This window comes from Danio rerio, chromosome 14 (assembly GCF_049306965.1).
Source record: "Danio rerio strain Tuebingen ecotype United States chromosome 14, GRCz12tu, whole genome shotgun sequence".
In the NCBI taxonomy this organism is placed as follows: Eukaryota; Metazoa; Chordata; class Actinopteri; order Cypriniformes; family Danionidae; genus Danio; species Danio rerio.
Window position 1 is genome coordinate 34,681,315 of NC_133189.1, and position 12,315 is coordinate 34,693,629.

Below are 12,315 nucleotides of genomic sequence, written 5' to 3' on the forward strand. Positions count from 1 at the left end.
GCTAACAATATGCTAATTTGCAAAAACAATACAATAACCATGCTAGAACCATGTTTGCAATGTGGTAACCATGCTAATGCATGCTTAAAAATAAGCTACGAAAAGGGTAATAATACTTACAAAATGTTAATCATATTAGAATCATGCAAACAATATCCTAATTCATGTTGCGAATATGCTAGTTCATTCTAGAAACATGCTATACTTATTAATGCTGGAAATTTGGGAGCTACTGTATGTTAGAAACCTGCTATCAACATGCTAATTCATGCCATATTAACAACTTGCTAATGAGCTATGAAATGTGTTACCAACATGCCAATTTAGGATAGCAAAATGTCAGAACATGCACTAACCGTCATACTCCTCATCCCAGTCCATCTGCTGTATGGAGTCATTTTCTGAATGAGAATAGGATGCTTTGCGATGTGGCAAATTAGGGGCCACACTGCACACAGCCACAGACTTCCTAAGACCAAAAAGTGGATCTGCAGTGAAGTTACTGAACTCGGGCACTGAGCCTCGGTTGTTTCGACATTCTCCAGGAATGCTGGGTGTGTAGGATATGGGTCGCACGGGGACCAGCGGTGGGGTGTCAGAGCGGGATTTGTTTTTGCCATGGTTGTAAAAACTCAACCTCTGAATGTAAGAGTCAATGTCTTTGACCTTATCAAGGTCTTTATCTCTCTTTATACGTTTACAGGAACCTTTCCACACTATTAAGAAGAGTAATGTCACAACAAAGATGACTGCCAGGAAGGCCAGTATTGCGACCAGTTCTCCAATCCAAGAGTTCCAGGATGAAGATATAGGTTGGTTGCTTACTTCTGTGCCTATCTCACACAGTCTTCCACTGAATCCAATCATGCAGGAACAGGTAAACGATCCACGTGTGTTTACACAATGGCCATCATTGAAACACGGCCTGTCCACACACTCATCAACATCGATCATGCATCTGAAAACGGAAAATGCTCTGTTATACACATTTTAGGGACCCCATTCCAGGCACAAAACATCAAATTTTCTGACTTTTCCTCAACTAAGAGACTGAATTTCCATGATCTATGAGCACTGATCAGACAAAAAAAGCATAATGTATCTTTAATAGTGTGTTTTCATGTCACATATGTTTAGGACACAGTGCTAAAGCCAGAAAGAAAGATGGACTAGAAGTTGGATTGAATTGAACATTAATAGATTAGATTCGAACGTTGACATAAAAACATTGACTAATACATTAAATAAAGCTTAAACGATGGTAACTATGTTAGAACATTTTCGCAACATGCTAATTACCAATAATACAATAACTATGTTAAAACCATGTTAGCGATGCATTAACCATGCTAATAAATGTTTAAAAAAAGCTAGCAACAAAGTAATTAATAGGCTACTATCAATATTGCTTACTCCCAGAGCCGGTAATCGAAGTTGATATTTAGCCGCACCATATTGGTGTTTCATAATATCTCATTTTTACGAGGTGGGTCATTAGCCCAACTCTCAACCCCCAACCTAGACAACCAGGACTTAGCTTAGCTATTTAGCTTATTCCATTCACTTGTAGCGCATTGTAGGGGAAACTGGAGCACCTGGAGGAAACCCGTGAACACAAACACGTGAAGAGCATGCAAACTCCACACAGAAATGCCAACGGACCCAGCCCAGGCTTGAACTAGTGACCTTCCTGCTGTGAGGTGTCTTTGCTACCCACTGCACCACCGTGACGCACAATACTAATAATAAGTTAACCATTTTAGAATCATAAATATCTTAATTCATGTTAACAATATGCTAGTTTACGGTAGAAACATGCTACAATATGCTTTTTATGCTGGAAATTTAGGAGCTATGTTAGAGACCTGCTACAAACATGCTAATTCATGTTATATTAGCAACTTGCTAATTCATGCTACAAAAAGATTTTTTTATTTACACCAATCTAAGACTTTAAATATGACACTAAACACTGGTTGTGGAGACATTACAAAGACGTTCAATTAGGGTGCTTTCAAATCTGTGGTTCGGTTCATTTGGATGTTATTAAAAGTGTTTCATAAACTTATTTGCGATTGGTCAGAAATTACGTGTGGGAAGATGCCAATGGAGCTCCCGCAAGTAAACAAACTGGCAGAAACAAAATGATGCTTTTTACTATGATGGGATGACTGCGCTGCTGATTGTATCCCTGGTCATAGTATACTAAATAGTTTGTATAAATTGCTTTAGATGAACTATACATTTAGAGAATGAAGCACAGCTGTGGCTGGAAAACAACGTTTTGATGCATTGCAAATGGTGAAGGCGCATCGCAAATCACTTCAGGAGGAGGCATGAATTTAGCTAAACTGCGACATGGTCATCTTCCAGACATATTACCAACAATCCATCAGGTAATGTTTTTCCCTCCCTCTCTCTCTCTCTCTCTCTCTCTCTCTCTCTATTTAAATTGTTGGTAAAGCGCTGTCTACCAATATTTTTTCTCCACACCCCATGAGATGGGACAGCGCATCGGACTATGACAGCTGGATTAGTCCAAAAAGGCACAGTACTTTTTGCGGGTGGGTCTGTTTTAGTTCGCATCATGTTCTTACCACAAGCTTACTGCTCTAGGGTTCGTCTGAAAGTTTGTTTGAAACTTTGTTCGTCTGCTTTTGGTGCGCACTCAAGTGCAATTGCAACATTCACATCTGCCCAAACTAACCACACCAAGAGGAAACATTAACTCTATTCAACCGAACTAAATAAGGCGGGTGTGAAAACATCCTTACTTGGCCAATATATACAGTATATTCCCTGACTTTCAATGTCTGGTATGGACATTGGACATTACATGGACATCACATAGTATGGACATAAAAAATTCCATGATATTCCTGAAATTCTATGACCTGTGGAATTCCTGATATTTGAAAAGACTACTGTTATGTTCACAGTGCTAGCAATAACAACACACCTTTCTCCTTTGAATCCTGGCTCACACTCACAAATGGCTCCATCAAGACTGTCTATACACTGTCCACCATTTTGGCATGGATTCTCTTTGCAGTAGGGACCTATCTGACACCTGCGGTCAAACAGAGAGTGTTTTACATAGAGTAATGAAAGATTTTATTATCAATAATGTACTTGTACAGTACATTGGCAGTGCAGTACCTTTGACCGGAGTACTTGCCCCGGCATTTACATGAGTAGTCCAGGTTATTTTGGATGCAGGTTCCCCCATACAGGCACGGGTTTGAGTCACAAGGACTGATCTTCACCTCACAGCGAGTCCCAGAGAATGAAGGACTGCATTTGCAAATGTTACCTGAGAGAATATCAGTGATACAGAAACACCATGAGGCAGTTTATACATTATAAATATGGAAGTTAAAAAAGATGTACTGTAATAACATGCATGAATGAATAACATGCATGATTGGGGAGTAATTGCAAAGTTTAACTCTAAAGTTAGCAAAAATTGTATCATTCGCATGTGTTTAAGCCGGTGACGATGTACACATTTCAAGCCAGTTTAAAGCATGCAGTCACAGAAAACTTACATTTTTAGTAACATCAATGAACATTCATTTTATTTATGTGCAGTATATCTGCAATGAAGATTATATAGTGTCATTTATTTTACAATAAATTATTCAGTTTGTGTGCCTGAATACTTTGGACTCCCAGAAAAACCAAAAAGCTTTGATTTTATTTGTAACTTTCCTTTACTGTACTTATTACATTTTATGCAGATGAGCTCCACAACAAAATCGTCATATCATCATCCAAAATTGTCCAAAATTTTTGTTCATTCTTTTCAAATACAGCTATTGATTTCATCTGCTAAAATCATACTCAATATCGCAATATGCATTGCAAAAAAATATTAAGATGTCTGTTTTTTTCCAATGTTTTGCAGCCCTAATATTATATTATATTATATTATATTATGTTATATTATATTATATTATATTATATTATATTATATTATATTATATTATATTATATTATATTATATTATATTATATTATAGCAAAATATAGATAGCCTATTTAATATTGTGAAATAGTGTGATCATTATTTTAAATAACTTTTTTATTTTAATATATTTTAAATGCCAATCTTTTTCTGTAATGGAAAATATAAATCACTGTATTGTTATTTTTTTTTTACATATTTTGTTTTAATTTTTACATAAATTATAAATTAACACTATCACACAAAAAGAAAAAAGATTAACATTATAAATGAATTCAACTTTTAACTTTTAAATGAATTAAAAATCCCACAGAAAGACAAACACAACAAGTAATGACAGATAAGACACAGTTGTAAGATATAAAATAAAAAAATACTTTTATGAATCTAAGATGGAAATGATCTTTCACTGATTGTTTATTTATATTATTATTATTATTATTGTTGCCAGTTTCTTGTTTATTTCAAGTGACACCCTATTTGACTTCACTTGAAACCATACTAAAACCTATACAAATAATTTATATGATTATATGAAGATATATCATCTATACACACACACACACACACACATACATATATAAGCATCAATGTGTGTGAATTATATATTAATACAGACCCTGTTGATATTTCCTGCATGACATTTCCATTAATCTACAATGTGAGCAGTTTAGTCTACCTCCACTCTGCCTCATTAAGCAGCTCCCTCCATTGAGGCAAGGATTACTGGAGCAGACTGGAGATGTGAAGCCGAAACATCCCGGAGAAACTCCCACCATGTCCTCAATAGTAACTCCTAATGGACCACCAGAGTCCAAGGACAGTCTATGTCCATTAAGCAGCACCGAGTCCATGCAGCCCTGCAGGCTGTTTGATGCAGGCAGATTTCGTCTGCGTCTGGAACCGAGGTGTTGAGCGTGTCCACCTAGCACCACCTGCTCACCCAGGTTGAGGCAGTGAAGAGGGCCGGGCGCGATGCCTGATGCTGAATGGAGCTGATCCAGAACCAGCCTGGCATAGTTTCCCTTCACCTCAAGTTCTGCCATGTGCCACTGTCCATCATTCACCAGGACGCTGTGCACAGAGACTGTGGCAAAACCCCAGCCACAGTCAAATTGGAACTGCAGTCTGCCTCCTGCTATCTGAGAAATGCACACAGTCAGTATTAAGATTAATCTGTACATATAGCAGATGACAATAACAGCTTAACCAAGCTTAAAGGAATAGTTCACCCAAAAATGAAAATTAACACACTATTTACTCACCCTCAAGTGGTTCCAAACCTTTATGAGATTCTTTCTTCTGTTACACACTGAAGATATCTGAAGGACAGCTGAAAATCTATAACCATTAACTTCAGCTTTCTTTGGAATATATTTATTTTTTGCTTGTTCAACAAAAGAAACAAACTCAAACAAGTTTGGAAGAAGCGAAGGGTGAGTAAATGATGACAGTAAACACATGTAATAATACAAATAACAATTAATGAATCATATTCCATGGTGCAAAAGTCAATTTACATGATTTTACTGCAATCTGGCTTTGAGGAGGTATGACATGTCCCCTCCGTCCATGCCAATTCTACGCCTGTGCTTTTGTGTTTAACAGAAGAAAGAAACTCGTATGTAAAAACAAAAAATGAAGGGTACAGTAAGTATATTTTTGGGTAAAGTGGTTGAACAAGGTATTACATTCCTGGATCAAAACAAACGCAAGCTAGATTGACCAACAGGGGTCCGTTCTTCGTACCTCGCTTAAATGATCTAAGATTATTTGGCAGATCCCGGATCTTTTAATCTTGATAACTGATCTCTCGCTAATTTGGTTCTTCAAACAAGTTCGCGAATTAGATTAGAATGTCTGGATAAACTGATCGGAGATCGCTGCGTGTGTTGTGAAGGACATATCTATCGATCCTCGAAATCATGATCAGCAATGCAACGATTGGCTGACGGCACAGCAGCGTAATGACACCATCTGATTAATATTCAATTATCCATGTGAGCTAAATTACATCAAATTAGCAATAAACGGTTTGTTAAATATGACACGCAATAACCTTCCACATTTGTTGTGAGCTGCAGGCTTTCCACTTTCATGTGTCAAGTGTATTCATCATGTATTTCAATGCATATCAATGTATTTAGTTCCACATTTAGAAAATATTTTCTTTATTATAGAAGCGGTTTTTTAATCGGTGTAAAAAATAACTGGTTGCTTACAAAAGCGTTTTCATATCGGTAAAGGCGTCTGCAACTTTTGTGAAGCATCAAATCACCGGCATATTAACTGTCAAAACCTGTTTATGACTGCTGAAATGTATTATTGCTTTTAAAAAAGTCACATATTGTGCATTTCTATTATACACAATTTGTACTAAAGCGATCTAAAAAGTTCATATCAATAAGTTTTCTCTTTGCACCACCAGGTGGCAGTCTTTGTACTTTCATTTCGAGGGTGCAGATTGCATACATTTTATTAATATGTATAAGTTAATTCATTTTATTAATGACTATAACTTTATATATATATATATTTAGTTAAAAAATATGTACCATTTTCCCAAGTGTATTTAACTACTACTGTAAGAAAATATCTGAATTCAGAACATACTTTCTGTATTATCTTTGCTTGAACTGAGCCGATCAAATCCTGTTTATATGAATTGAACCTGCTCCCGATCAAGTTTGGCCTAGCAGAACTGTTGCTATGACAACAACTCTCGGATCAGCTTTGAAGAACGAAACGATCCTGGATCGTGTCAAATCGTCAATATCTAAATCCAGCTAACTGAGTAATCCACGTACGAAGAACGGACCCCAGGAGCGAGTCTGTTGATTGAGCCTAAAGGCTGATTTAAATCATGTTCTATTAAGAAGCAACGGCACGTGTTAGAGGGAATATTTTCCATGTAAAAAGGAGTTTTTGTTCTAGCCAACTCCTCGAATTGAAATTTTAGAAATGGATTTTATTTCTTGTAGCTAAACAACAGAAAACAATGATCACCTCAGGTACACCTCATGTGTTTTATTCAGTATTAAATGCTAATAATGTGAGTAAATGCCATTTTACATGACATTTTTTGCCATACTACTGAAGGACGCAGCAGGTAGTTTACTTCAGATCTTGAACATAAAATAAACAGTTTAAAATTTAACTTTAAACTTAACACTAACACGTATCAATGATTCAGCATCTACATTTAATAATGTTAAATAAGTTTATTATGTAATAATTTGATCAAAAACCATATAATTTCTTAAGTGAGCGCATATTCATATTATATATAGTAGAATATCTGATTTCAGCATTTTTTTTTTTTCAGATAAACAAGAATGTTTACTTAGCATGTTCAGTGAATGTTCACTTAGTTTCTTAAAAATCTGCATACATATTATGGCATTGTAATGCTTTAGAAGAGTCAAAAACTTACAGCATCTTCAAATTAAACACCATGAATACAAGCCATGCTCTAATATTCTTTTATACCTCTAGAATGCTGTGGCCCGTTCCTCTGGCAAGCATTATTGTTCCTTCTGTTGAGAGAGTTTTTAACTTGAGCGTGAGCTTCAGTCCTTTCATACTTTCCATCAGGCTATATTTAATATAGCTGCTCTCACTAAATGTCATTGAAGATCCTCCTTTGAAAAGAGAGTAAAAGAATATGAAGTTAGTAGCACACTAATTAAAATAAATACAAGTGACATTTTAGTTTGGATTCTGGTTGCTACTGTCTGCTTTACACACCTTTAAAAACTGTCTGGGACATGTAATGTCTTACTAAATCATTTTAAGCCTAAGAAAATTCTATAAAATGTCATGCACAGAATACCTGTAATGAAATGTTACTGATATTTTCACCATACACTGCCCTACAGTGACAAAACATTGCTGGAACTGAGAGAATACGTTTAGTAAACTTTCTGGATTAATATTTATAATTTGTGGAATCTATTTTCTTTTTTTATTCTTGCATAGTTGTGCTAGCTGCCAAGTTACAGGAGCACAATGTAAGGCACCTTATTATTTAAACTTCTTCAGTTACATCACCATCCTTTTAGACTTTCAAGAGATGTAAATGTCATCAACATGTTAACAACAAATGCTAATTTAAGCTATAAACATGTTAGTGGTATGCTAAATCATGCTAGCTGTATGTTAATTTCTGTTATTAATGCTGTAACGTTCTAACAGCATGATAATCCATGTCATCATAACATTCATGCTAGCCACATGCTATTTCATACTTAAATGCTAACCATACAAACATGCATGATTTCATTGTATTCACATTTAAAAAACAACATAACGATAACAACACCGTTATAGCAGTCAATTCTTTTAAGGCAAAATAAACTATATTAGGGGGTCTACGCAGTTTTTTTTACGCCACTGAGGCTAGCAATATGCTAGCAATATTAATTCATGATATATATTTATACTAGCAACATATCTGAGCTAACAATATGTTAATTAACATTAGGAACATAAAAGCAAGATGCTAGTTTTTGGTAGAAACATGCTAGCACCATACTGATTCTTAGTATATTACTTTCAGAGTTTCAAGATGTTATTAACTTGCATGCCTTTTTTATTGATGTTTAAACACTTTATTTGACATTTACATCAAACTTTGTCATAAACTTTGCTCATTTTGTGATTTTATGATAAAATCAATTTGACGTATGCATTTACATCTGGTATAAGGTTTTAAAGCCTTTGCTCATCTTTAGTGACAATCAATTTAAATATTCATAAAATAAACATTTTTTAAATGTATCAATTTTTTTGTACACATCAGATATTTTCCACCCCTAACAATATGCCAAAATGATCTGAAAAGCTAATAAATTTGCTATATTAATATATTATAGTTTTAAAAGATTGATGGCATTTTGACAGAAATGAGTTATCAATGTAATGGCTTGTAATGATAAATTCGTTAAAGCCAAGCATAATTACCTTAAAGAAAAGAAGTGTAACACATGGTTGTGGGAGTCAGCAATAATTAGAACATTTTTAAAGGTAAGGATATAATTAAGGATATAATAGAGGAAGCCCATTTCTCAGCTGAAGAATCTCTCTTCTTTTATTTTGTAGTTGATTTACTGTTAAATACCTCATAGATCTTACTTAAGAGAAGCTGTCATTTTCTGAATTAATTATGAAAATACATTGTGCTAAATTGTGCGTGTAAACACAGCTTCACCTAATGATTAAATGTGCTGTGAATGAATGAACCCTGTTTTATTACACTTAATGAATGTGTGTTTACACTAGACGCACTTTTAACATTAGCGCCTGCAAATGATTATTAATTGAGTGAGCAGGGAACAGTTTAATCTGCAGCTGTGATTGGTCCTCTAGATGACACTGATAAGAAAATTACCTGAGCATTTGACTTTGGCAGCACCTGTGCAGATGCAGCTGTGTTTGTCTTGTCCAAAGCCTGACACGCACTCATAGCCCTCTGGACATGTGCTGTTTACACAGGTGTATTCCTGCTTCAGACACTTACTGTCTAAAAAAGCAGACGATTGGGAGAAAAATCAAAGTTTATTTTTAAAAGTAAAATTGCATAATATTTGCATAATAAAACAAATTATGCAAAATATGTTTAATGATAATAGTACAAATAATAGTAAAAATCAACAAGAAACATTTGAATAGAAGATATACAGATTTTTATTATTTGTATTATTATTGTTACTATTATTATTATTATTATTACAGCATTGTTAATAACAAAACATAGTTTAAATTTGTAAAAATAAAAAAAATAAAAATGATTATAAACTGAAAAACTGAATGGGGCAGCATGGTGGTGCAGTGGGTAGCGCTGTCGCTTTACAGCAAGAAGGTTGCTGGTTTGAGCCTCGGCTGGGTCAGTTGGCATATTGTTTGGAGTTCTCCCCGTGTTCGTGTGGGTTATAGGTGATTTGGGTAAGCTAAATTGTACGTAGTGTATGAGTGTGAATGAGAGTGTATGGGTGTTCCCAAGTGATGGGTTGCAGCAGGAAGGGCATCCACTGCAGGGACTGAGTCGAAAAGAAAATGAATAAATGAAAAACTGAATATTATTTTTGTATTTATTGTACATATTATTGTTATACAATTATATACAGTTAAAGCAAATAAATATCAGCTCTCCTGTGAAATGTTATTTATTTTTCAAGAGACATTTCACATGGCAGCTTGTAACATTTTGATTTAGTGGCTAATTCGTTTGAACTCATAAGATCTCATTCGTATAATTTAGTATGATTTGCTTATCCCCTAATGACAGTTGGGTTTACGGGTGGGATTGGATGCCACACGTCTTTTTTGAAATCGTACATTTACATATGACTGAACTTAAGTTAAAAGTTAAAGTTAGCCACTAAACTGACAAAAACGTAAAATCTCAACAGTTTCCTTGTGAGATCAGGCTCATTTTCTGTAATATTTTTTTTTTCTTCTGAAGAAATTCTCATTCTTTTAGTTTGGCTGGAAAAAAGCAGTTTTAAAAAAATAATTTTATGTTTAATATTAATAGCCTTTTTTTTATTAGATTACTTTTTTGTCTACAGAACAATCCACTGTTGTCCAATGACTTGCCTAGTTATGCCAATTTATTAAGACTTAAATTGCACTGAATATAAGTATCTTGCAAAATAACTAGTGAAATATTATGTACTGTCATCATGGTAAAGACAAAGAAAACTGTTATGTTTAAAATGTGTTGAAAAAAAATCTTCTGTCCATTAAAATAGCACATTTTTAAAAGAATATAAACAATTTTGCACACTATCAATACATGCCATAATTTTATTTAATAAAATCAGTTAGTCTCTGGACCTTCATCATAATTCAGATTCTTTACTACGCACCTACCATTTTTTCAGGTGTGCTGAGTTTGAACTGATTGATAAAATACAAGTTTTAAGATTCAGATATTTCCCCCAATGAGAAATTCAGATCTTTCAAGATTCAAAAAGAATCTAATGCACATACTGTTGTTGTTTTTGCTGTTATTGTTAATTTTATTCAATCATTTTCCTTCGGCTAAGTCTCAATTTCAGAGGTCGCCAAAGTGGAATGAACCACCAACTTTTCGGTCATATGTTGTATGCAGTACTGTTTGTGAGTGTGAATGAGTGTGTATGAGTGCTTTTCAGTACTGGAAATCACCTGTACACACTCATTAACACTCACAAACAGTTTACATTTAGTTTATTCAATTCACCTATAGTGCATGTCTTTGGACTGTGGGGGAGACAAGAGCATCCGGAGGAAACCCACGTGAAGACAGGGAAAACATGCAAACTCCACACAGAAATGCCAACTGACCCAGCCGGTACTCGAACCAGCTACTGTCTTGCTGTGAGGTGACAGTGCTAATCACTGAGCCACTGTGCTGCCATTATTAATTTTAATTTTTTTATTATTATTCTTTTGTTACACTTTATAAAGCCAACACTACATACCTGTGCACAGGCATTTGGCCGTCATGTGATGTCTGGGTGTGATGTAGCTCACTCGTGCAGTGCTGTATGCACCCATAGTAGTCTGGTTAAACAGAAGCACCCGTCTACACTTGCCATCAGGACACTCAGAGCTTAAACAGCGACTGTTCAAAACCCTCACAACATGCAGTCCAGTCATCTCCTTGATGGCTCCTCTGGAAGAGCTTATCTTCTGAGAGAGAGCCTCCAGTGCACCGGCACCTCGTCTGGGTCTCTCAAAATACAAAAGAACATCCAGGCCATCGCCAAATCCAGCAGATTGCAGACTGATCAAATTGATGGCACCCCTGCGGGCTCCAGCCACGCTGCGAAGCATTTTCTGGAAATTTTTCCAATGGTCCTGGATAAAATCCTCCGTGGTGATGCCAGCGAAGCGTATAGAGATAGAGCTGTCCAGCATCTGCTCTGTGACCTGCAAGACATTCACTTTGACAATGGACGAAACTGAAAAATGTCCGTCGCTGACCGAGACGTTAAGCTGGTAATGACCCACGTCCAGGCCTTCACGCGCCAACAGTCTGCCGTCCGTGCCAATGATAGAAAACAAGCTGTGGGACTGTGGGTCCAGGCTGAATGCGAGTTTGTCGTGTTCATCTTGATCTGTGGCATGGATTTTTCCCAGTGTGCCTCCAGAATATTCATCTTCCAGGAGGATGATGAAAATTTCGAGAGGAAACACAGATGGAGGAAACATGCTGGCCTGAGCTACAAGAACAGTGATAGATGTGACTGATTTTTGTGGAGGTTTTCCATTGTCAGACACCTGGAATCAAATGGAGATGATGTTTAGTTTACATGTTTCATAAATGGGTTTTTGTTTCATAGAGTTTTACATCTTTAAAAC

The 12,315-nt window shown here is 35.7% G+C and overlaps 1 protein-coding gene and 1 long non-coding RNA gene across 4 annotated transcripts in view; one reads left to right on the plus strand and one right to left on the minus strand.

Annotated features, from left to right (window-relative positions):
• LOC141377537 (uncharacterized) overlaps positions 1–12,315 on the plus strand; it is a 188,243-nt gene that overhangs the window by 104,383 nt on the left and 71,545 nt on the right. For both annotated transcript variants that reach the window (XR_012389800.1, XR_012389799.1), the window contains one exon: positions 704–812. This is a non-coding gene — a long non-coding RNA (uncharacterized lncRNA). The remainder of the gene's footprint in view (positions 1–703; positions 813–12,315) is intronic.
• Positions 1–12,315, minus strand: part of fat1b (FAT atypical cadherin 1b) — a 75,653-nt gene that overhangs the window by 7,218 nt on the left and 56,120 nt on the right. For both annotated transcript variants that reach the window (XM_073921998.1, XM_021472822.2), the window contains 7 exons: positions 11,433–12,234; positions 9,356–9,487; positions 7,456–7,607; positions 4,646–5,108; positions 3,160–3,313; positions 2,960–3,070; positions 357–958 (listed from right to left, as the gene is read on the minus strand). In XM_073921998.1, the coding sequence (XP_073778099.1) occupies positions 357–958; positions 2,960–3,070; positions 3,160–3,313; positions 4,646–5,108; positions 7,456–7,607; positions 9,356–9,487; positions 11,433–12,234 (2,416 nt within the window). The remainder of the gene's footprint in view (positions 1–356; positions 959–2,959; positions 3,071–3,159; positions 3,314–4,645; positions 5,109–7,455; positions 7,608–9,355; positions 9,488–11,432; positions 12,235–12,315) is intronic.